Source organism: Pseudochaenichthys georgianus, chromosome 21 (assembly GCF_902827115.2).
Source record: "Pseudochaenichthys georgianus chromosome 21, fPseGeo1.2, whole genome shotgun sequence".
In the NCBI taxonomy this organism is placed as follows: Eukaryota; Metazoa; Chordata; class Actinopteri; order Perciformes; family Channichthyidae; genus Pseudochaenichthys; species Pseudochaenichthys georgianus.
In genome coordinates this window covers 9237826-9263901 of record NC_047523.1, presented here as the reverse complement: position 1 = coordinate 9263901, position 26076 = coordinate 9237826, and the positions used below count along the sequence as shown (strand labels likewise).

Sequence of the window (26076 nt, the reverse complement as noted above, 5' to 3'; positions counted from 1 at the left end):
TGCACACACTGTAAACATGGCTATGATTACATTCAACACAACACTTTGCCTACTCTTTCCCATGCGCTGTTCCTCTCCTCAGGGGGAACCCGGCTGAGCCTGAGCTCCGACCCACATCCAGCCTCGAGTGAATGTCCTCCATTGCCCTTTTCAAATATGCAGTAATCCAGTTTTTAAAAGTTGTCAAAAGTAACAACGCTAAACTGTAAGAATACTTTGTTACAAGTAAAAGTCCTGCATTCAAATGTTACTTGAGTAGAAGTAGAAAAGTATTGGCATCAAAAAGTACCTTAAAAAGGCCTTTTTATGCTCATAATTGTAATGTGATCCTCTACTAGGACAGGTCTCCATGCTCTAATGTTCAGAAAGCTCTTTATTTGTCTCATACTGCCTGTGCTGCAGCACCTCTTTTCACCCTCTGTCTGAAACCAGAGCCCAGTCTGCTCTGATTGGTTAGCTGGCCGGCTCTGTTGTGATTTGTCAACTGCTGTCGCGTACAATGTGTTGTTGTCTAGCCAATAGAAGCGCAGGTTACATACTGATGTCACTAAGATACAGAAGTTAACAAAGGAGTCCAATGGAGGCGTTTCAGGCAGGGGGGGAAGTCTTTCAAAAGTAAAAGTACTTGTAATTCGTAAGAGCCAATTCAGAATAATAAATATGAAATGACTGGATTATGACTATTTCTATAAAGTGAAATGACGCTGCTAAAGATGTAAGTCATTTTAAATACTTTATATACTAAAACACTGGTACTTGCGTACCATGCTGCGAATGGATCTGGCCCTTCCTACATCCAGGACATGGTTAAACTGTACACCCCAGCACGTGCACTCCGCTCTGCATCAACCAAACGGCTCGCTGCACCCTCGCTGCGAAGGGGACCCAAGTTCCCATCAGCAAAAACACGTGGGTTTGCTATCCTGGCTCCAAAATGGTGGAATGAGCTCCCCATTGACATCAGGACAGCAGAAAGCTTACACACCTTCCGGCGCAGACTGAAAACTCATCTCTTTCGACTCCACCTCGAGCGATAGAATTACTAACTAAGAACTGCTAACAGAGCACTTATATACTAACAAAGGACTGGCTTATCTAAAGCCAGTTGAGCAGCACTTGGAATGCTTGGCTCTATGAAACCTGATGTACTTATATGATTCTGTTTTCTTCAAGGTTGTGTCTTCCTGGTCGAATGTACTTATTGTAAGTCGCTTTGGATAAAAGCGTCAGCTAAATGCAATGTAATGTAATGTAAAAATAGAAATACTAAGGTTAAGTACATGGACCTCAAACGGACAATATTTGAGTTAATGTACTTTGTTAAATTCCCCCATTTTTAAATATGTTATCTCTGTGTATTTACCTGCAGACCACTCCTCCCTCTTCGCGGCCCATCCAGCAGCCTCCACTCTCCAAGAAGGACGAGGTGCTCACGGAAAGAGACACAGGTGACTTCTTCTGGACTGAAAGACTGCATTTGTTTGTTGTCAAAAATGATTCTGAACCTTCTTCATGCCTGACCTTTTTTACAGAGGCCTTTGGATATACTCTTACTGTTTCGCAAATATCGATTTTTCTTTCATACATTTATAACGTAGTTTTGAGAGATGGGAAATAGATTGTGTACTTCCGCATGCGGACACATGACAGATCTCACCTGTTGGGCATGGTCGGGGGGGCTGTGGACGAGTTTATAATGATACATGTTGTTGCAGTGTTCAATTTCCTCCAACTTGCTTAACTGAGCCAGCCAGAGCTTGCTGAAAATGTACTCTGATGTCTCCATCTAGTGGACATGAGGAATATTGCAACAGTCACTGGAGTGTCAGTTTAGTTTGAGCTTTCTGTGTGAATTACATTCAAATATATATTATGTTACTGCTGCTGTCTTTACTTGAAGTCTACATATGTTTATATACATAATATGTATAACCCTTACAGATGATGTATCCCTATCTGAAGTGATTGGCCTACAGATATCGTGAAACAGATTTTCTTTTTTTGCTTTGTGATCCAATACTTTGGCACCATCTAGTGGTGTCAACACTAATGCCAAGTAAAATGCAGGTTCTTAGTGCACTCCTCATTTATGAAAACTATGACTAAGATGCTCGTCATCATCCTTTCTCTCATGAATAAAAGGCTGCACTGACGTCATTAAACACAATGAAAATATCATTTTAAATGCAATATTGTTGGCCAAAGTTAAGATAAAAATAAAACAGATTATGTTCATTCAAGATAGTACCTAATAGACATTTGACACAGTACTAAAGTGTAATAGCTGACAAAAGGAACAGCGTATTGATCAGTTGATGACAGAGAAAAAGTGCAGAGACATCAAACAATCTGACTTTCATTATGAAAAGAAAGGTGAAAAAATGTCCGACATACTTTACTCTGTGCTAACATCATTTGTTTGCATAATTGTAATGGCAAACACACAGCGTCTTGTCGATTTATTGTGAGAGATGATTTCACATTGTATATATCATAGAAGCATACTTGGAATGAGTAAAAAACTGTTCTTATTTACTCAATTGGATTTTTACTTAAAGGCCTCTGCCTGGATTTATTTTTGCTATGTTCGGGACAATTCTATACCAAAATATAGCGATGGGAAACACAAAGCAAAGAGACATCTTGTTCCCAACAAAAGTGAAGCACCATTACTCTTGTTGGGTTTGTGCCAACTTAGTTTGAGGTTAGTTTTAGAAGCTTTGAAAGTCTCTAGCTTAATCTACACAGGAATAATATAGACTCAAGTAAATAAATAAATACTGACTGTTAAAAAATACAAATTGCTTACTGTTACTTTTTTCACCGAGGGCCACATACAGGAACATATTCGAAGGGCTGGGCCACTCACTAGAGGAGAGGTATATTGCCTCATAAGTTACAAGTCAGAAAAATATATCAAATGTAGGTATTTATTAGGCGCTTTCACACCGGAGTACTTTTCCCAGTATAGTTCCGATACAGTTCCGAAAATGTGCGTTCACATCAAAGAAATCCGGAACTAGAACTTAGTTCATGAGAACCTTTCCACCCCCTTTTCAGTCCCTGCTAGAGAGCAGGGACTTTCATGGGAGAAAAAGGTTCCTATGTCTGATTGGCTGGGCGGATTGAAAACCACGCCCCGTAAAACTGCCAAAAAGTTTTGTGAAGCCGCCATTTTATTTGCTTGCATTAGCATTATTAGCATTAGCCCAGCGCAGAAACGCAGAGAGACTAACTTATGGCAACACAAAAGAAAACATGGGAGCGGTGGAGATGAGGAGGTGTCGGCGTTCTGGCGATTTACTCGGAAGGCTTCAGTAGAAGCTGCTGGGAGTCCCAGCAGCTTCTACTGAAGCCAGTCCCCAACTCCGGGGACTTCGGGTTCCGTGAAGTTGTTTGCGGCCTGCCAGTAAACCCAAAGTGTGAACGCGATCTGTACTTAGTTCATGAGAACTAAAGAGTTCTGATGAACTAAGTACGGCAAAGTACTTGGTGTGAAAGCGCCTATTGATGAAAAAACACAGAGCTTTCATTTATCTTTTTAGCAGATAATTCCTTGAAACAGGAGGCTCAGATCGCCTATCATAAGAAGACACATGAAGAGTATTTTTCAAGGTTGTTATGTAAATGTGTTATTGGGCTTTTTTCTTATCAACTAAGATTTGTTAGAAAATGTTTTCAACTTGAATTGACCAACTTTATTTGAAATTGAGCTTATTAAAGGTGGGGTAGGTAAGTTTGAGAAACCAGCTCGAGATCGCTAGAATTTGAAAATACACAACCGGAGAAAATCTGCCACTTCCTCACAGAGCCCCTCCTCCAACACACACGAACGCGCACATGACCAATGAGGGCACGAGATAAGTGTGTGCCCCGATGGAAGGCTGACAGGCAGGTAGGCCATCCAGTTACTTTAGCCGGGCCGGCTCAGATGATTGGTCGTACAACCAATCATTGGTTGTAATTTTTACAGTATTACGGCTTCTACAGATGACATTTTTTTATGGATTTGTTGTCAAAGCACTTCAGATATTCATTGCTATCGGGATGTTAAGAGCATTCCATGGAATATAACAACAAGTGGATCTCGAGCCGGTTTCTCAAACTTACCTACCCCACCTTTAATACATGAATACTGTGTTTTATATTTGAACATATATAGCCTATATATATTTAAGAAGTACAATAGCAGATGTTTAATTTGCGGGCCATATTTCATTATACTTTTTTAATTTGCTGAGGGCCGATTCAAAATGGTCGGGCCGGGCCGTAGTTTGGACACCCCTGCAGCTCTATACAATGCTGTCAATCTAGAGACTGTATTTAACACTGTGTTCAGCGAGTGACTCACGCTACAGTTCAGTCTCTGTGGAGAACAGACCCGAGCTGCCAGGGTCCTCAGGTGGGTCGGGGGGGTATCCTCTGCTCTGAGGCTCTGCTGCCTCATGTGTGCTCCTCACGCAGGACCTCACATGGCCTTGAAAGCACGGCAGCATGAATCCCAATGCGTTCTGCTTCTGAGCTCGTGAAGGGTGGCGTGCATCTTCCTAAATAAGCCAGGGGAATGGAACATTGGGCCGATCATGCTGTAATCCTCTGAACAGATAGGCACAAAGAGGAAATAGAAGAGTGAGAGGGAGAGAAGGGGAGCAGATACAAAGGGTTAGGGAAACTGATTTTGGTTCAGCTTCACATAGATATGTATTCCTTAAGAATAGCAAGGATTGGAACATATTTGCATATTAGCCTAGGATGCTAATGCTAGGATACATGTATGAGGTGTTCATTTTCCAGTGAGTACTTCATGCTTATGTATCAGTTTAGAGGCATGGCATCCATGTTTCCATAGCAACACTCCCTGAACTGGAACACTGGAAGCACCGTGTTTCTGTGCATGTCAGCGCTGTCAGAAATATGTTTCACACCACTGAAGGGGATGGTTGTGTTGTAGAATCTACTGAACACAGGGAGAGTGTGAGGTAACAGATGGGGAAGGTGGTGCATGCAGGTGTGTGAAGGTGTCTCCTCCTCAGAACCCTCACAGGGCCTTTATATTACAGCCACACACTCCCAGGGGATTCTCACTCCATCAAGCAAAAAGTCATTTCCTCTTCCTGTTTCCTCTTCCTCTTCTGGGTCCTGTTTATCGTTGGGGGCTTGGATTCCAACATGAATCCTTTCTGAAAGCTCGTTTCACGAGGGCTCTAATAACTCTGTCCTGTTGTCGTTGTTTCCAGGGGCTCAAGGAGAGAAGGGCAGCCAGGGGGACTCAGGCCTGAAAGGAGACAGGGGTCCGATCGGGCCGAAGGGAGAGACCACCTCCAGCTCTGGCTCCGGATCACGGGGGGCAAGCCGTGGAGAAAAGGTTCGGACCTACATGCAGCGAGAGGGGGGGGATGCACCGATGATGCAAGATTTCCTTTTTAGTCTGTCCTTGTGAAGGTCGCAGAGGGTGGGGCGCAGGGTTAGTGACAGCAGGGGTCTGAGGGGGGCTGACACATCCCAGAGGACCACTAGAGGGAGCTAATAGTCTGCAAGCATATGCTTATATGGTCAAGGAGTCTATTTATATTGCTTTCTTATACAATTTGTATCTAATCTATTTGATCACATTTCTATTCGCTGTATTCTTGGTTAAGTATACGGACAGGCAGTATTTCAGTATTTCAGTATGCCATACAATGGGACAGTTCTCTACAGTCAACACATCATTGATTTGACACACACAGATTCAGCTGAGAGAAAACTTTAAGTAGCAGGTATACTACTTGTTTCTATTGACCAACAGAAGTTATATTTCCGTTATGATTAGAATAAAGCTTTTAGTATGAAAGGTTGTTTCTACTACAAAATATTTTGTTCTTAATATATTATTTCCCCCAAAAAGTGATGTATTGTCCTCTGCACCACCACGACAGAGCAGTGGCTCCCAACATGACTTCATGTGTTCAAAGATAATCACGCAAAACAAGAATCTAAATCATACTATGGTGCAGGTATAAATAAATGCCAACATTATAAATAAAATAAAGTATTATTAATTTGTGGTTGACAGTATTGCTAATGAATGAACTGAATATAAATTCAGTAAATAAATATGCATAGTTAGAAGTAATGAGTATAAACACAGATTGTAAAACAGAAAGCAAAGTATATGTATTGTTAATGAAGGTAAAGTGACACACATACAGACAGCATGACATCCCACTGGTCCCACCCTTACTCAGTGTGTGTGCACAGTGTGTGGTGTGTTTCAGTTCAAGCTCTCCACCAGTGCATGTGTCAGTACATACATGTCAGTGGATGATGGTGCTTTAAGTTGAACGAGACGGCTAATGAACTCTTCTTTCGCCTTTCAGGGAGAGCTGGGGGAGAAGGGGTTAAAGGTGAGATCATCTATTTGTATCTTGTATTTGAGTCACCTCGCTGCTAAGCTCCAGGTGTATTGTGATGCAGCCCCTCACAAAGGGAGCCCTGATACCACCTCGCAGCATGGGACTTCAGAGGTCACATAATGTCTCCGGTGCTTGGTTTCCTCCAGGGCAGCGCCGGCTTCGGCTACATCGGAAAGAAGGGAGAGCCGGGCCCTGCTGGCCCCGTCGGCCCCCCCGGCCCGCCAGGGGCCACAACTGAGGTTACAGTCGGCGGTGACGGCTCAGTGGCTTCCAGAGCCCCCGCACCCCGAGGACCAGCTGGACCCCCGGGCACATCAGGCCCAGAGGGACCACCGGGTACTGATGGAGAGCCAGTGAGTAGACTTCAGTGAAACTGTTTACATTAAAACACAAATCACAAGTTTTCAAGCATGCCAGAAAATGTATAACAATTAAAGTTACCACCTCAGTTTTAAATATGTTAAAACATGTTAATGTATGTGACATATGGGTGAATATTGATGTCCATTTTAAATATAAAAAAGGCAATGTGTCTTAGAGCAGTGCTTCTCAAAGTGTGGTCCGCGGACCACTGGTGGTCCGTGAGCGCCCCCTAGTGGTCCGTGAGTATATTGGTAACATTTCACATTTGAATTAAATAAATGCATTTAAGTTTTCCGAACTCTCGCGGGAATATCTCCGCAATGGAACGAGCTTAAGTTTCACTTACTATTGCATGATAAAGCCCAGGGCAACACCTTCATCACACATGTTGTCACTTGTTTGTACCATTTTCAGGCGATTTATAATCTGTTCTAGAAAAACGATGTGTTTTGGGATATTTGTGGAGTTAGGTGGTCCGCGAGTGTTTTTGTATTGGTTAAGTGGTCCTTGGTATGAAAAAGTTTGAGAAACACTGTCTTAGAGGATGTGTGATCATGTTTTCTTTGTCACAGGGTGATCCTGGTGAGGATGGAAAAACCGTACGTACTTTTTTCTCCTGCACAAAACCAAAAACACTATTGATTACTTTAGCTCTCATCTGTCAAAGGTTATGTGCTGATGGATCGTTAAATAGATCCATACGCTTACTTTCCCCTTGTTGTCACACCACGAGTGCCCTAACACTATGTATCTCGACACAGGGCCTTGAGGGACCCCCTGGCTTCCCAGGAACCCCGGGTGATGCTGGACTTAAAGGAGACAAGGTAAAGCGCTCACTTACATAAAAACAATAACAGATATTACAAATATTATTGCTATGTTTATTAAAATAATGTCTGTGGTGCCTGCAGGGAGACCGTGGAGATGGTCAGCCCGGCCCCAGGGGTCCACCAGGACTTCCCGGTCCAGGAACCAGATCTGTGAGTTCCGCTCGGTCACATGCTCCTCATGGGCAGACAGATGTTGCATCAGCAGAGATGTGTTGAATGAAACTGACATCATGTATGTATTGCAGACCTTTGTGGACATGGAAGGCTCAGGGTTCCCTGATCTGGAATCTGTTCGGGTGAGTCAAAGGAGAACCTCTCTAAACTCAAAGTAACTTTGTAAAGAAGGATATTATCGTTGTTGCTGTAAGACTGTAACCAACATCTGGAAATGACGATTACTGTCAAACCAATTACAGAAGAAAAAAACGTAGCGAGAGATCTTAGCCCTGCAAACACATCATGGACTACAACAAATGGCCTAATTGCTAAATAATTATTTTGATGTTGTAGGGACTGCCTGGCCTACAAGGTCCCCCTGGTCCCCCAGGGGCTCCTGGCCCCTCTACACCAGGCACAGCATCGAGTTCTGGGGCGTTCGGACCCCCAGGAAAGGCCGGTGCGGCTGGTCAACCTGTAGGTTTCCAAACACCATCAATGCTCTCACTGACTGTAGACTCTGACCTAACCAACACCTCCTGTACACCCACACCACATCTCTCTAGGGCCTGCCTGGCATTCCAGGGACTGACGGCAGCGCAGGAGCGTCCGCTGCCAAAGGAGACAAGGTAATGACTTTGGGAATACTTGTTTCTTCTAATAGGAATAACTACATGTAATTGTCGGCACCCCTATATGCATCTGAATAGTGTGAACATGAGATGTATTGAACTCTTACTGGATTACATATAGTGTTCCTGTGCATATCCTTGGTATTGTTGACAGTATTGATACGTGGCGCAGTATCTATGGACGAGTACTAATATAGTTCACAGGCCATTAGACATGACATGATCTATGATTTGAGCAAGCTCTATTTGACTTAATGATTTGGGTTATGTGCATCACTTAGTCAAAGAGGAAGTGACAGGACTACCTGCACTGAGTGGTCTTTGGCTTCATCACAGCTGGACCCTAAACGAGATCACGTTCATGCTAACTAGATCCTCAGTGTCAGATCGTGTGATAAGAAGAAAGCCGTCAGCGCCACAGCAGAGCGAATATGTCCAGTGGCAGTTAGTGCTAGCTCGGCCAACTAGCATCGACTTCGCCGCTATCACACCTTTGAAATTCTAAACATGTTATGATATTACACAGCAGAAAGCTTAAGGAAAAGCTGACATGGCTTGTATTGAAGTGTGTAGACTTTAAAGGGCCCCGATCACACTAAGATGAACCACTTCAGAATCATGTGAAGCGGGCTGTGTGTCCAGAACACCCGATGCCATGTGAGCCGTACCAAAGAGAAACAATGGTTCTGGCGACTTGCTTTCAGCGCTGTGATGTGTGGTGTCGTCTGTGCCTAAACACGTGTTGTTGGCCGCCTGCTCTGAGACATCCGGCTCGCCCGCCGGCTTTACGCTGAGATGCTGTTTCCACACATATTGCCATGAACACTTTTTTTGAGAAAATATTAAAATATTACATTTTCTTACAAAAAAAGGAAACAAAAATGCATATGTAGGATTTACTTGAACTGAAGTTTGTATTAACATGTGTATTCCTCCCTACACCAGGGTGATGCAGGCGCGCTGGGTCTTCCAGGAGCACTTGGACAGAAGGTGAGGACTTGTGATCTTCTTTAAGTTTGAACTACATGCAATGGGTCTTTGGAGGCATTAATAGAGGTGACGTGTGCAGTGAGTTGGTGACGTGTGCAGTGAGTTGGTGACGTGTGCAGTGAGCTGGTGGCGTGCTTTTTGGAAACGAGACTGATGTATCATCTTTGAACTATTTCTAAAGCTCTCCTCATCCTTTTCATTCCTCCAGCCAAGCTCCGACTTTTCTTTTCTCACAAATCTGCTGCCCCACTATTTACCCTCCTCCTACTTCCCTAAGTCTTCCTCTCGGCAGGTAACTGTGCTCCAGCACGTCAGCCATCAACGAGGATTTGTGTCTTCTAACAATATGCAAATGTTTCTCAAATATTGTCAGCTGCAGACTTGAAGTTTAATCCGAGGGCTGGTTATGGTTTGGTTCAACATTTGGTGACTCCTGAATTGGGACCCAGAACCTTGAGCATGAGTCTTTGTGCAGCTACATTATCTTAGTCTACGTGCTATTAGACCACATACTAAATGCTGCATGAAGGTTTTAGCAGTTTTGTGCATTAAATTCCTGACAAAAAAACACACATTACCTTACCATGGTTTGATGCACTATTTATTTGTCCTGTCATGCCACCCTACAGGGGTCTGGAGGAGACCCAGGGGTACATGGTGATCCAGGAGAGACCGGACTGGCTGGTCTGCCCGGACCCCTCGGACCAGTCGGAAAGCCGGGCCTCCCGGGCCCCCTGGATCCAGCTACCGCGTCGGATTTGTAAGTTCTACATTGGTATCTTGAAGCTTTTTAAAAGACTTGATCTCACATTAAAGGATACAAAATGAAACGCTACATTTAGTCCGTGTTAAGTGGTTCTCTATGACAGCTAAAGGTGGGGTAGGGGATTCACTTCAGAAACACTTGTTATATTCCATGGAATGCTCTTAACATCCCGATAGCAATGAATACATTAAATACTTTGACAATAAATACATTAAAAAAAATTCATCTGTGGAAGCCGTAGCGCTGTAAAAAGCACAACCAATCATCTGAGCCGGCTAAAGTAACTGGATGGCCTACCTGCCTGTCAGCCTTCCATCTGTGCACACACTTATCTCGTGCGCGTTCGTGTGTGTTGGAGGAGGGGCTCTGTGAGGAAGTCTGAAGGAAGGGGCAGATTTCTTCCGGTTGTGTATTTTCAAAGTACTCGCGCACTCGAGCTGGTTTCTCCATTCTTACCTCCCTACCTTTAACCAGGGTAAAATGAATGGTAATATTAAAGATGTTCAATGATACAAAATGTTGCCTATTGAAAAGCTGCTCAAATTGTGTGTACTATATATTTAAAGGGGACCTATCATGCAAAATGCGCTTTTTGATGTCCTATGCTATTGCCTACAAATAGCATGATAGCTGACCTTTAAGGTTGATCATCTCATGCACAACAGCATTTGATCTTAAAATAAATAAACGAAAGAAGAAAATACTGGTTTTATTGATTGTAATGAAGTCTTTGTTGGTGTTTGTAGGATGACATGGAGGCCTCTGGGGGAGGTTTCAGCAACGGACTTCCTGGTGCCAGAGGACCTGAAGGAAGACAGGTCAGTACTGCGTATTAAAGAGAAATGATGGCTGGAATTCTTCACAATACAGAGTCTAAATAAAAAACTGCAAATCGTAGAAATTCTATCTTTACAAATCTGAACAGCAGCTTTAAAGTCAGAGTCGTTTTGTAGGACGGAATGTATCGTACTCCAGAAACCCATTGAAGGAATGTTTGGTCAAATAAATGGTGTCTTGTGGCTATGGCTTTTAAAGCTTACACTTTTAATGTTTACATGTCATCTGAATTGTACCTAAGTGCAGTTTGTCTTGCTTGGAAAGCTGCTGACATGAGCATCTTGAGCTAGTTAAAATAACATCGCCTGACTAACTGACGAACAAAGTGTCCTTGGTGGCATGAACAAAAGAAAACAGGTTAACTCAAACACTTTTAAATCCTTTCATTTGTTTTGTTTGATCATATAGGCACTTTGGTCCAGCTGCCATACTCTCTATAAATAATCTGATAACAAAGTATTATTGTTTAATAAAAACAGCATGCCAGGTATTTTGTACAGGTCTACAATTTACAATTCTGTTGTGGACTGGAAGTGGTCCATTTATTTTGTGATGGTAATGCATTACATGAGGATGCTACAACAAGCTTGAACATAACAAAGGCTATTCTTTGCTTTGTAGGGTTCTTCTGGCTTGCCTGGACTTCCTGTAAGTAACTCAAGTCATTCTTTTAATCATGCTCCTACTTCTGTCCCCTTCTCCAACTCACACGTTTTCTTTCTACTTTTAAAGCAAACTATTTGATTATAAAGGGGTTTTGTTTGAAGTATTTGAACTAAGCGAAGACACACACACAAGCCTGAGGCACGGTTACCTGGGACTGAAGCGAGGTCTCCACGGTGACGGCGCGTTCGGCCCCAGCACTCCCGCAGGCGTCTTAAGGAGTTTATTTAACATTCAGCTTGGGTTATTTGTGGCGGCCTTATCCTTGCTACTCTCCTCTGCGGTCATTTCACGCGTTTCTTTCAGAAAGCATTGGATTTGAAAAATAAGCTGCAGCTTTATTGATTCCCGAGGGCAGAAGGAGGCCATTGCCCCGTCGGAAGAGAGAGGACAATACAGCACACACACAGAGCTGGAAATGCATATAACCAGTGGACTGTTTATTTGAAAAGATAGTATGAAAACACAAAGGGCAGAAGACACATTCGAAGCAACCCGGGTTAGCACGTTAGCACGTTAGCACAAAGCTGTGAAGAGCTGGGTGTTGATTTGTCGTTGAATGAATAGTATAAGCAAACGTATCACAGGTAGTAATTTAGTAACTATATTTCAATGAATTATTTGTGTTCACTGCGGTATCTCTGTTACCTCTGCAGGGTAAATCTGGGCTGCCTGGTATCCCCGGTCAGAAGGGCAGTGAAGGGTCCCTCGGGAGAGACGGACAGCCCGGGCTGGACGGCTTCCCCGGACCTCAGGTAAAACACATCGAGGAGACAAAGGAGAATGCAGCAGTTGGATAAGATGTCATGGTGTTAACACTGAGTTAAAAGTATTTCTGTTTTTCCGTGTATACGTTTATGCCATTGTTGCAAGGTTTGCTACATAACAAGCGAAGAGGCACGTATGTAGCATTCTGAAATGTCTGGGGACAATACACCCCGTGGGAAAATAGGTCATCCCATCAAGCATTTTGTATCAATGGGTTTGACAATGGTTTCGTTTTTTTAAGGACAAACTGTGAAGAATTCAGCCTGAGGTCATTCACACTGTGAGAGGGCGCAGTCGTAGGAAAGAAAATGCCGACCCCTTACCCAACCTCTGTTTTTTGCACTTCCTGTCTGGCCATAATGTGTTTTGAAGAGTTTAACAGCGCATCAGGCAGCTTATCGGTGTCAGGCAATACGTGTTTAAAGACACTGTTGTGGGCGAAACTTCTGCAGCAATGGAGAGTCAGGACTCAGAGAGACACGAGGAGAGCTGGAGCTTTGATGGCAAACACTGACGGTTTATTTTACGGCCGGAGAATTGACAAGACCTGTGTTGTGGCACGAGTTCACACGGCGGTTGCCAAACCAATTCTGAAGAACTCTTTCCGCAGCTCGAGGTTTTAACTAGTTCAGAGTGTAGTAATCAACATTCTTCATCAGCGAGACAATGATGGACCCTGAATCTAACTAGAGCTCTCGTCCATAGGAAAGAATGTGCGCCAGGGAACCTGCGTCCCTGAGCAGTGAACTACCTCATGGCGGCTTGTGCTCGGTCACAGACTGGCACCAACGATGCGCCCAAGCTGCTCCTCCTTAAGAGAGATACAGTAGCAGCGATACCCAAGGCCGTAGACCTGTGCCGTGGGAAAGGAGACAGTGAGAGGAGAACATGATGAACTGTGTCGAAGGTTGAATACCTAAGCAAATGATTCCCAAACAACTATGTCTCCCCCATCTCCTGAAGCCCGCAACCTGGGTGTGATCCTCGACTCCACCCTTTCCTTCCATTCCCACGTCAAGTCTGTGACCAAATCGGCTTTCTACCACCTGCGGAACATTTCCAGACTCCGACCGTCACTCTCGGAGTCGGTTGCCGAGACCCTGGTGCATGCATTTGTCACCACCCGCTTGGACTACTGCAATGGTGTCCTGTTCGGGGTTCCCAACAAAACCCTGGACAGGCTCCAGTATGTCCAAAACTGTGCAGCTCGGGTCCTCACGCACACAAAGCCCTGGCAGCACATCACTCCCACCCTCATCCACCTCCACTGGTTGCCGGTCAAGTTCCGCATAACTTACAAAGTCCTCCTCCTGACCTACAAGTCCCTCCATGCCCTTGCCCCCCAGTACCTATCGGACATCCTCCACCCGCATGCCCCACCCCGGAACCTGCGGTCTTCAGACTCTGGCCTGCTCACCACCCCCCGCACCAAACTGAGAACCTTCGGGGACAGAGCCTTCAGTGTGGCAGCCCCCGCCCTCTGGAACGCTCTCCCTGCGGAGATTCGCAACATCCCCACACTGGACGCCTTCAAAGGACCCTCAAGTCCCATCTGTTCATCAAGGCTTTCGGCCCTTAAATCTATCTGTTGTTTTGTCTGTCTGACCTTTGTTTTGTTTGTGCTTGCCCTATTCCTGTAAAGCGACCTTGGGTCCCTTGAAAGGCGCTATAGAAATCTCAGTTATTATTATTATTATTATTATGATACTGGGGTCTTTAAGAAGACATTTACAGTTGAAGCTTGACGCTCATTCTTGATCTTGGAAATAAAAGTTAAACAAAGACGTTTTACTTGGTTTTTCAAGACCTTCCTATTGCATGTCATGGTCTTCATCTTAACGTTGTTGAGTTGTCATGGAGTAAGCTCAATCCTCTGACACATCCAGCAGTGATAGGAACTGTTGCAACCGGACAAGATGTTGGTGTCGGAGCGGTTCTGGTTTTCAGCGTGTAGTATTCATCGTTCATGTTTGAGCAGGCTTTGGTTGCATGCGATTAAAACAAGCCAATCGACAGGCGATTTAACTTTCTATTAGCTTTGAATTAAAAGGCTTGTAAACTGGCTACTTATAAGACAAGCCGTAAACAATGAGCTGCATGCTGAGGGGGAGGTCATGGCCAGATTGGAATTGGGACTAAGACCTTTGAGTATGGGTTCTTTTGTCAATATACCTAATATATTCCAGCGCGTTTTACCATGTTGCATATCCAATCTGTTCAAACGTGTGTAGTAGCCACGTTTCTATGCGTTTCCTAAATGTATCACTATCATTTCATTTAACGGGTAATCATGTTTCTACACGTTTTAATATGATAGCGGCAGTGCATTTATTATGTATGCAAATGAGATGGTTGTTTCCCTTCTGCATAATGAAGCAGATGTATTTTTGGAAAGTGCTTTGACATTTTTTGAACATATCTTTTGTCTCATTCCTCTTTATTGTAGGGACCAAAGGGTGACGGCGGGGACAAAGGAGACAGGGTGAATATCATTTAAATACAATATGTCCACTTTACTCAAACTCATATCTCACTCCTGTGTGATTCTTCGTCAGACAGTTTGTTATAGTTCTTTGGATCTCTCACACCTTTAAAGTCTCCTAAGAATGAGAAGAATAAAGAAAAATAATAGTTAGTTTGTGAAGAAACTTGCATTCTTTATCTTCATTATAAAAATGAGAACAATTCAAGTTCTGTCACATTAAGCATTTCATTAAGTAACAGAGTAATTCATCTTTTCGCTGCGTGTGGTTTTAGGGTGAGCCAGGTCGGGATGGATCCGGACTCACTGGCTCCCCCGGCCCACCTGGACCCCCGGGACAAATCATCTACCAGACTGATGGCAATGTAAGGAACACGCCCAAAAGCACACACACCACACTGACACACAGCTAACCGCAGTTTAGATCAGTGTTCATCCTAACTTCTTCTTTCTCTCTCTGTGTCGCTACAGGCCGGCGGTGCGGCTGGTGATGTTGGGCGGACGGTATGTATTTAAATATAAATATTAATCCTGATACAGGTACAACCTAATCTTATTTAACGCAGCTACAGTTGTGTATTCACATGAGGCTTTCTACTCATGTTGCCATCTTTAAAAGACCTACCACGGATGACAGGCCATGTAATGATGTCTTATATGTTCCTGTACAGGGAGACAATGGTTTACCTGGTCAAGCTGGATTCCCTGTAAGTCTCCATTTGTTATATTATTAATGTACCATTCTCTTATTCCCATCATAAAGTGTTTTCTGTTGCCTCTTTCTTTTGAACCTTAATCCACACGAGTATTAGTTTTAAACAAATTCCATGAAATACTAAAACCAAGAGAATGTTCACTTTTAACTTCCCTACCCAGTCTGCAACACTCAACACCATTCACTAACTTGAAGGAAATGGTCTTAATAAAAGTGAATCTTTTAGGAAGTATAACTAAATGCCATAGAAACCTCTACTTTCAATCTGCTCCAAGAGATAGATATACTTGTCTGCCAACGTGTTTGTTATTCCCAAGCGGTAACTTCTGGTTTTGTGGAAGTGCTTTAAAGCTCCATTCTTTAAAATATCCAGCAGGGGGAGACTCCACCATTTTCCAAAAGAGGTTTGATTGTGTAGAAGTCAATGAGAAAATGACCCTACATTTAGGATTAACTAAATTAACCAAACTATCAAGTGTTAATAATAACAACTAAGAGAGACTTAAAATGTGAAGTATGTTCCATAGGGCACTGTAGTTTTTAGAAAAGCTAAAAGTTAATCAATCTGGGTCTCAGAGGAATATATATCAGGCTTTAGCTACAGAGCTATTACTGGTAGGATACATTCATTGTTATTTTTGGTCTTTTTCTTTCATAAAATATTTTAATTCTGTTTTCTGATATTGGTGGGGTTGGTGACCCTTTGATTCAAATGTTGACCAAGGATAAATCTCCTCAATCTAAATCTTTATTCATATAAATCAGGTCTCTGTTGAATTGTCTGTACGTCGTTGCAATTCGGACACAAATCCCCATGACAGTTTTAACGTGAGTGGGCAGGCACATAACATCAGTCCCACCGTGCAGGGAAACCGAGGGCGACACATACTGTAATGCCTTTGAACGCATCGCTGGTATGCTGCAGTGGCCTACGAGAGTGTGGCCTCTGTTGCATCGCAAATTCGTAGGTAAAGCTCAGGAAGTTTGCAATGCCCTGACTGTTGAGGAGAGCTTAGATTACGAAATTGTTAAGACCACAGTCCTTCGAGCGTATGAATTAGTACCGGAGGCATACGGGCAAAAATGTAGGCCACGAATTGCAAGCCAAAATCGTAATTGCGATTAAAATCCGATTAATTGAGCAGCCCTAGCATCAACGAAACGTAGCAATCATGTATGCTTCTCAGCAATACAGCTAGCAGATTGGCCACGCCTCCACTCATAGACGGCCACAACATCTCATCCACTAATATCAGCACTTTAAGCAATGGTCGACTCAGCCATTTATAATCACACAGTGGAGACAGAATGGAAATGGCTAATGGACAATCTTGAATTGATCTGTGTCATCGAAGACCGTTTGCTGCCAACTGACTGTTACCCTGACCCATGGTCAATTGAGATATTGTATTGTCTTTATCATGCAGGGTCCGATTGGGCCAATGGGTGACAGAGGAGAACCGGGTGTTCCAGGCTATGGAGTGAAGGTAGAGTCTTCATTCTTTGAACTATTCATTTAGCAACGGGTGGTGATTGAGGTAGTGCTGTCATTGTTGCTGCTGCTCTGTGTTCAGGGTGAGAAGGGTGAACCAGGCTTAGTGATTGGACCTGATGGAAGTCTGTTGCATCTGGATGGTCTATCGGGGCAGAAGGTGAGTCTCACTGAGTTCACATAACATAAACCCCTCTATAGTATATGATGTCTCTACCTAATGTCTACATGTGTTGCCTAAAGGAAGGTGGTGCATTTACTTTTGAAACTAATCTGGTTCCTTCACCATGTCTGTAGGGAGACATTGGACCACCTGGACCTGTTGGACTCGCTGTAAGTGTTTCAGCGTTTATATGCAAAATATATATATTGTTTTCACCTTTATAAGTTAACTGAGAACTCGTTATTTTTAAGAACGACGACCTGGCTTCTCCATTCGTTCTCCAGTCATCTCACATTGTCTTTCATTTCTTGATTTGTTGTCGTAGGGCCCGTATGGTCCTTCTGGAATAAAGGGTGAATTTGGAATGCCTGGAAGACCTGTAAGTACAGAAGTCCTTAGTTGATATAGTATATGTTATAGCATTCTGTGTTTGTTCTAAGTATTAAATACATTTGACTGACCTTTTGTACACGGCTATAGTTACATCTGAATCCGGTTTGTGTCCACGTGTATGGCAGCACTAATCGTTGACTCTCCCCTCAGGGTCGTCCTGGTGTGAACGGGTACAAAGGAGAGAAAGGAGATACGTCAGGAGGTTCTGGCTATGGCTACCCAGTAAGTGTTAACAATATCACCGATGTCTTCGATGAGCAAAGTGACAAAGGTTCTAACGTACAGTTTAGCATCAACTCGTTTACTTCACTCGAGCTATGCAAGGGTGTAATGAAGGAACCACTCACATTCGGTCCTTTGTGGACCCCAGACATTACATCAGTCATCAGCAATTTTACCCTTGCTCAGTCCTTTTTATTGGCAACCAGATACAAAGCTTATGACATAGTGTACACATTGTATGGCTTAGTTTTGTCTGCCATATTACAATATCTACCCAAGGTGGTACTAAACAAAGTAGCAACTCTTTTTTGATAATAGAACCAAAAGAGAGCAATTGGAGTTAGGATGCAGCATGGATGTGACTGGCCTTCTTTCATTCAAATGTAAAGGTGATATCTAATCAGCTAAACATATTGAGTACAAAGGAATACAATCTGGCATTAAGCATCAGAAACAGACGTTTTTTTGAGAGATATTTTTCAAGTATGCTTTGTAACAATAAACAGTATTGGGTTTCAAAAAGCCAAATATTCTTTCATTTCACAACTGACCCAGGGTTCTTCTCTGCATCTGAGCCTGGTCACTGCTGCTGCTCAGCTAACCTTGTGCCAGTGGGAGAAGTCATGTTGATTCACGGAGAAAGCTTCCGTAACCTTAATCCAAACTGTACATTTCTTACATCTGTCCGTGTATTTCTGAAAGAATGCCATGACATTAAATAAGTATTCATGTTTAACATTCAGTATCAAGTCAACACACCAGACAGTAAGGATGTCTTTGTATCATAGGGAGTGCCTGGACAACCCGGACCACCTGGACCCCCCGGACCAACCTCCCCCTTTGATCGCTTCAATGTACGTACACACACACCAACACCTGCACCATGGACATCGATATGTTCCAGTTAGTCTTTCATGTCATGTGGAACAGTTTCTGTATTTCCATATTCACTCATTATCTGGTGCTTTTGTTCCGTTGTTTAAGCCATGATGGTGAAACTTTTCCTTCTGTCCTTACTGTTAATATTTTCATTGAACATTTTCTTTTCTGTTCATAGCGCTACGACGACACTTCAAGGAATTACCCAGGTATGACCTCCAACACACACCGTTTGTTTTATTAAGCACCCATACGTAATACTGTAAGATAGAGGGAGATCAGAATGGAGAAGTTAAGTAAAAGTGCCAGTCAAGGAAGAGAGATTTAGAGGGGGTTTAAAGTGTCTGCAGAGATACACACTTCTATCTTAGTTTCAGTTTGATCCCGCTGCCTCAGCCTGAAGGGGATATACACTCCATTGTCAGGAGATTAAGCCGTCAAGTCGGACTAGATCTGAAGGATGATTTGATGAGATTTAGAACACGGTCTTACTCATCACCATTGTTAACAAATTATATTTTGTTCTAGCAACTAAAGGAGACAAAGGAGAGCAAGGTGACCATGGACTGCCGGGAATCCCAGGTAAATCCTTATTGGAATAAATTAAACATACCATTTACTTTATCTCTGCACTGCAAGACCACGTTGAAGTTAATTATGAGTACTTAATAACTAAAGCACATCTGTTTCTTTCTCTAGGAACAGCCCCTAACTTTGATCTTTACGCATTCAAGGTAAACTAGCGTGTTGCTATAGCACTTGTCAGATGTATTAGTATGATGGATATACTGTACTTCATAATGTAAACATTCCCCCCACAGAATGAGCTGAAGGGTGAGCGTGGAGACGTGGGTGTGAAGGGAGAAAAGGGAGAGCAGAATGGAGGATATTATGACCAACGTTTTGGAGGAGTACAAGGACAACCGGGGCCACCTGGTAAACCGGGTCTAGAGGTGAGTTCAGAGAGTCTGTCGTATATATTAACAGGTTATTAAAGGGAGAGTTTGGGTGTTTTGAGTTGGGGTTGTTTGAGGTACTTGTACGTTCCCAGTTTTGGAAAAACCAAAAGGAACCAAGTCAGGAAGCAGAGAAATGTACTGCTGCCGGGGAGAGCAACAAAACAGGTCTTAGTCACCGAGAAAGAGTTCACGCTATATTAAAGACATGTCACTTCTTACAGTCAGGCAGCGCTTTCCAACGGGATTCTAAAGCTGTTAAATGCATCTATCAGGGGTAGACCCGTGAGTTGCTGGTTTAACGCTGCCTCGATTGGTTAGTTAGGATTGTGATCAATGTTTTAAAGCAGGGGGGTCAAACTCAAATACACAGTGGGCCAAAATTAAAAAAATGGGTACTAGTCGAGAGCCGGACCGGTTCAATGTTTATTGCAGAACGTATTGAAATGAACTTATTGCACATGTTAAACCTGGAACTCACAAAGCTTAAATGATTGCCTATAAAAACAACATTAAACATTAAATAATCAGTTGCATTCATTTCTCATGGCTCTATCTGCAGCTTCTCCAGAGTCATTTCTTATGATTACATTTTCCCACAGGCCAACAACAGCTTCAAAAAAACTATTCCCCTCAAAGAACAAACCAAACATGCCCTGTTGTCTCAAGAAAGAAAGTGCAGAAGGAAACATCCATGTAAACCCAGTGTGCTGCTCTGTGATGCTAGTTCAGATACTTGGCATCTCATCTCGGGAGCAAGTTCATCAATGTTTGGGCTCAGGCTCTGAGCGGAGGAGACCCTCAGGATGGAGTGAAGGTGTGTGTGTGCAATATACCGGCGGGCCAGATCTAATAGTAATTAAAAATTATCCTGCGGGCCGAAATTAAATCCACCACGGGCCTGATTTGGCCCCCGGGCCTTGAGTTTGACACGTGTTTTAAAGCATTAGGTCAGATTCACCAAAGTCACACAGTAACACCAATACAAGTTAACTAATTAAATTAGTGGTAGACCCCTAATATTATACATGTTTCTCAATGTATCAGAGTTTGGTGGTTTCTATTGAGTATAACAATGGCTGTAGTTCCCCATATAAGGGGAACATATTTTGTATTCAGCGTACACTTAAACTGGTGTCAATGGGTTGGCTTTTCTTCCAGATTTCCAAATCATTGTTGCATCCATAGAGAGCAGTACATTGCTTAGCTTCTGGCAGGTACTCCAGTCTGTTTCTCCAAACTGGGGGTGTAATATTTAATGTAGGTACCCTATTTCAAAACATCTAAACTATCGTTGTTGATTGACACGTACACTAAGCAGTCATCCAGTTATTACCCATCAACAAAGTTGTTTGAAATGACCTAAATGAGACAAATAAATAAAAATGCATTCCAATAATTAGGATTGTTCTCTTTCATGTTAGGGTCCAAAGGGAGACTCTGTAATGGGACCTCCTGGACCCCAGGGGCCACCAGGAACCCCAGGGATTGGTTACGATGGGCGTCCAGGTGTTCCAGGACTCCCTGGACCTCCAGGACCTCCCGCACTTCCCGAAACATACAGGCCCAATAACCGTAAGCGGATTGTTCTATCTTTAAATATCCTGAATATTTCTAAACCACTCGCTGGTATGGTACAACTATTTATGAGGTGACCTCATGGTAATGTCCCTGTTGGTGTTGTCTCCTGGAGACCTTCTCCACTTAGGCTGTTCTTTCGCCAATTCATTAACAATGTGCTTTCTTTTAAAGCCGTCAGTATTCCTGGACCTCCCGGTCCTCCTGGCCAACCAGGAAGTTCGGCCCTCTCCTCTGGGGTAAGTGCCTTCACTGCAATAAGTGATTGGTGATAAGTGAATTCAAACAGTTGGTTGCAATTGATCATACTATGTCTTAGATACATGTAACTGATCAAATGTTCCAGGCTGATGAGAACTTTCTGTTTATTTGTCTTCCACAGGTCACTGTGCTGAGGTCATATGAAACAATGGTAGCTACCGCCAGACGCCAGTCCGAGGGCAGCCTCATCTACATCCTCGACAAAGCAGACCTCTATCTGAGAGTACGCGATGGACTGCGCCAAGTCATGGTACGGTCATCTTCTTTTTCCAAGGGAAATGCAATAATATAGATTGTTATATAATTGAACCACAGTGTTTAATACAATTAGACTTTAAAGCTGCAATCCATTTGTGGCCACTAGGGGGCAAAGATGCAGTTAAGATTTCTAAAATTGCAGAAATATGTATCTTGTGTTTCATTCTCTTGCATTTTTCTGAATTGAAATATAATATTATTTAGTTTAATTTTTTTTAATTTTAAGTTATTTCATTCAAATTTAAATATTGATTATTGCTTTGTTTGTTTAACTTTTAAAACTTTCACTCATAAAAGGGTGTGCTTAATTTATGTGTTTATGTAAAAGTACTAATAGAGAGACGATATACAGTACCTTCATGTATTACAATTCAGATCAGGTGATTTATTCTTTGTGAGGTGAGATGTCAGAATCTGATGATCAGTGTTTTTCCCCCATCAGCTTGGAGATTACAACCCTTTCTTCAGAGATATGGTAAGAGAAATTAAATAAACGTATTTGTTTTTTCTTTCTCCATCACTTTTTCTTATATTTGATTTCGTAACTAATACCTCTCATTTTCATTCAAAGGCGAACGAGGTGGCAGAGGTCCAGCCCCCCCCTGTGATCGTGTACCCCGACACCCAGGATCAGTCCCAGAACAACGGAGCGGGCCATTACTCCCATGGGGGTCCAGTCATACGACCCATTGAGCCCCCACCACAGCCACCTGTGAATCCCCGATACCCCCCACAGTATGATCCCAGATTCCCAGACCCGAGACAGACAGGTCACACAGACGGAGGGTTCGTCCCCCACCAGACTGACAACAGATACTCTGTAACTCCAAGGAGACCCAGCCCCCCGATCCCGCAGCCTGCCGTCCCCGTGGAGCCCTCAGCATCAGGAGTGAGTACAGCGCCATCAGGAGACCACCAACACAAATGTCAATGAGTTAATAATGGAAGTATCACGTTCGTTTAAAGCAGGATAAATAAGTGTAAGCCGTCACCCTAAAACATTTTCAGTTAATAAGTGATGATAATGTAGAATAGATATTTGACATGGAGGTTTTAATTGGTTGAAAAAAAGCCATATTTAAAGAAGAGAATAAAATCCCCACAAAAAGGTAATATGACAGAGAAGCAGCATCCGTTTCCTCTTCTGTTGTCATTGACCTTTGAACGGCTGCTTTGTTTTCTCTCACATCCAATTACTAATTGGATTATTTAATTATTTTAACCAATGAATTGCTTATTTTGTACTGGGTTCATATCGGATACATTTTATTAGGCAAATCTGTTTTGGAAAGAGTATGCGATTTCCTTAAATAGCTATGTAGAAATAGACGGGATGGGAGCCTGATTTGGATTATTTGTTGCTCATATTCAGTATTGATGTTTTACTGAAAATCAATATATGAAAGAATACCAAGCTAATGAAAGTTAGGTTGATACTTTAAAATGACCTAATAGGGACAATGATTCTAAATGACTTTAAATATATCATCAACACTCCTGTTGCTGCATTCATCTGTTACCTATCAACAGTCTTATAAGCGGTATAGTTATATTCTTACTTTAGATCGAGTAGGGGTCACACATTGTTGGACAGTGAAACTCTTTAAGAACATTTGAATTTGAAAAACAAATCACCATTGGGTGCCGGATAGCTCAGTGGTCTCTGCCTAATACTTTCACAGTGCTATCATTGCAGCAATGTCAATCCCTTTGTCTCCCCATTTGAGCACTGCATCTTGTAAAGAAAAGCACTTGGGCCCAAACAATGTGCTGAGCAACTGACCCTATACCAATGTGTAACAAGATGAGTTCATCCAGAGGCAGCTGTTTTACCAGAACCCTGTGTCTTCCTCCTCAGCTTCATATCATCGCCTTGAATGCCCCTCAAACTGGCAACATGCGAGGGATTCGTGGAGCCGACTTCCTGTGCTTCCAGCAGGCCCGCGCTGTGGGCCTGAAGGGAACCTTCAGAGCCTTCCTGTCCTCTAAGCTCCAGGACCTGTACACCATCGTCCGCAGGGCCGACCGCGACAACTTCTCCATCGTCAACCTCAAGGTGAGATTCTACTGCCGGAGGAGTGGTAACATTGCTTAAGGGCCAATCAGAAAGTGGCATTGTTCTGCTCATACAACATAGGGTGTCTCCACCGGCTGAACCCCACTGATAGACAGTTTTTTAAAATGTAAATCATGTAGACCCTATTCCTGTGTTGACTTACGATTTTTTTTAAATAAATAGTCCCATGAAAATCATTATTTTAATTCTGTAAGCTTATGGACTAAAATTAAGGATATTCTATGAATCTTGCTGCTTTTATGAATAAGAATTCAGAGAGCAGAAATACAATTTAAGGCATTATATTCTCTTCCTCGCAGGACCAAGTGTTGTTCGACAGTTGGCAGTCAATGTTCGGTGACAACACGAACAAAATGAGGGAGAATGTACCGATCTATTCCTTCGATGGTAGAGACACTCTCAGAGACAGCGCATGGTAAGTTGTTTGTTCATTTAGTTTAACATGAATTCAATACAGCATCCTGAGCTCCATCATGTTGCTGTTTTTAGCAGTAGTCTTTGTTTCCACTTTGTTGGTTATCTATATTTGGACTCATACTGTATATTGAACATTTTGACCCAAGTGCTTGTTCTTGCTTATCTTTAGGCCAGAGAAAATGGTCTGGCATGGATCAAACAACAAAGGCCACCGGCAAACAGACCACTACTGTGAAACATGGCGGACGGGCGACCACGCCGTGTCTGGCCTGGCGTCGTCACTACAGAGCGGACAGCTCCTGCAGCAGAGCACCAGCAGCTGCTCCGGATCCTACATCGTCCTCTGCATCGAGAACGCCTTCACAACACACTCCAAAAAATAAATCCCGTCCATACCCCCTTTTATTTTCTTTGTTCTGGGCCCTAGTTAAACACAGATTTAATTCCCGAGAACACGCCTGGTGAACATGTGGCGTCCAATGAACTGGCCCTGTGGCTCTTTGCCTGGCAGAGACGCTTCGCCTGCTCCTCCCCTCCACAAACGCCAAAGAGATGGGTCGAACAGGGGGGTGTTGGGCCTTTTTCTCTGGGACTTTGGCACATATTTTCTCCAAGGGGCGGAACGAGAGCGGAGCTTCTCAAATTGTATCCATTTTTTTTCAAATTCTGTATATTACATGTTTGTTGTTTGTGATTTTTTTTGTTTTTTAACATTATCATTGTTTTACTTTTGAGCTGTTTATAAAAATGCTATATCCATCCTGTTATTTTTTATTTTAGGTATTGACCATTTCCATATTTTCTCCAATTTCATTTTAGAATTGTGGGTTATGATGGGGAACAGCAAACTTTTAAAGACTATTTTAAAGAAGATAATAGATATTTATTTTTAAATGAAGTTATGTAAGGAAAAAAAAAAAAAAGCTAAATACCCTCTTTTATATTATACGCAGAACAGAACATTTAATTACTTTCAAAAGAGCTCCTGAACATAAACTGTGCCTTATTAAACAACCAGGACTGCTTTGCAAAACAAGTTCATATGGGAACCATCCTTTGTATGCTTTGTATGCACATATGAAAATATTGTGATTTTTGCTCGGGTACATTCAGTTGCTTTTCCTTCACACCACATTTAAATGACCTTGTTGGACATGGACACTAATGTAATGAATAATCCCACATCCAGAGGGCTAGATTCCGTCTAGCTGAAATTGAGCCTTTTGAATCTGAAATTATTTTCCTTTTACCACTTCATTAAAAGCGACTAGTGAGTAAGCTGGAAATGATTAGTTTGCTGCTAATCTATCTGGAGTGATTGCTGTCCTGGATTTTAGGGACAGAAAAAACGTCCGTTAAGGAGAGGTTTTAGCCTTGTATGCATTTCAGACACTAACCTGGCCGTAGAGCTCCTGATGTCTTGATGAACCTGTGGATATCATTTTTTTATAACAAATTGTGCTGTACTGTTTCTCCCAGGCACTGAATTAAAGTCTTTTTCAACTACAACAATCATGTGATGTCCTGTAAATGTCTGTACAGTGTCTTAGATCACCCAACGGCTCCATCTCAGGAGGATCTGCCTGTGGCCTTGATACGCTTCACCCTGAAGCCCTGACCGGCAGCTTTATGTCCCCCTCAATGAGGTGCTGCTGGTGGCATTGACTCTACTACAAATCAGTGACAATGACAGGCGCTCAATACATCCTGGTCATTCATCATCTACTGACCAGCACAGTTAAAAGGCAATGTGTGGAATCTTCAGAAAACCCATCTGTGGCTT

General features: G+C 42.8%; 1 protein-coding gene across 1 annotated transcript in view; it reads left to right on the top strand.

Annotated features, from left to right (window-relative positions):
• LOC117466767 (collagen alpha-1(XVIII) chain-like) overlaps window positions 1–25805 on the top strand; it is a 92225-nt gene extending 66420 nt beyond the window's left edge. The window contains 38 exon segments of the mRNA XM_034110209.2: window positions 1370–1448; window positions 5238–5365; window positions 6360–6386; window positions 6542–6748; window positions 7331–7357; window positions 7520–7582; window positions 7670–7738; window positions 7834–7884; window positions 8099–8221; window positions 8311–8373; window positions 9322–9366; window positions 9996–10083; window positions 10086–10126; window positions 10879–10950; window positions 11591–11617; window positions 12289–12387; window positions 14847–14882; window positions 15158–15247; window positions 15354–15386; window positions 15554–15589; window positions 17025–17084; window positions 17172–17249; window positions 17387–17422; window positions 17578–17631; window positions 17796–17867; window positions 18656–18721; window positions 18925–18955; window positions 19275–19328; window positions 19446–19480; window positions 19568–19699; window positions 21127–21277; window positions 21455–21519; window positions 21663–21791; window positions 22242–22274; window positions 22371–22688; window positions 23658–23855; window positions 24176–24291; window positions 24463–25805. Coding sequence (XP_033966100.1) covers window positions 1370–1448; window positions 5238–5365; window positions 6360–6386; window positions 6542–6748; window positions 7331–7357; window positions 7520–7582; window positions 7670–7738; window positions 7834–7884; window positions 8099–8221; window positions 8311–8373; window positions 9322–9366; window positions 9996–10083; window positions 10086–10126; window positions 10879–10950; window positions 11591–11617; window positions 12289–12387; window positions 14847–14882; window positions 15158–15247; window positions 15354–15386; window positions 15554–15589; window positions 17025–17084; window positions 17172–17249; window positions 17387–17422; window positions 17578–17631; window positions 17796–17867; window positions 18656–18721; window positions 18925–18955; window positions 19275–19328; window positions 19446–19480; window positions 19568–19699; window positions 21127–21277; window positions 21455–21519; window positions 21663–21791; window positions 22242–22274; window positions 22371–22688; window positions 23658–23855; window positions 24176–24291; window positions 24463–24676 — 3246 coding nt within the window. The 3' untranslated portion in view covers window positions 24677–25805.
• Window positions 25806–26076: the final 271 nt, after the last annotated feature.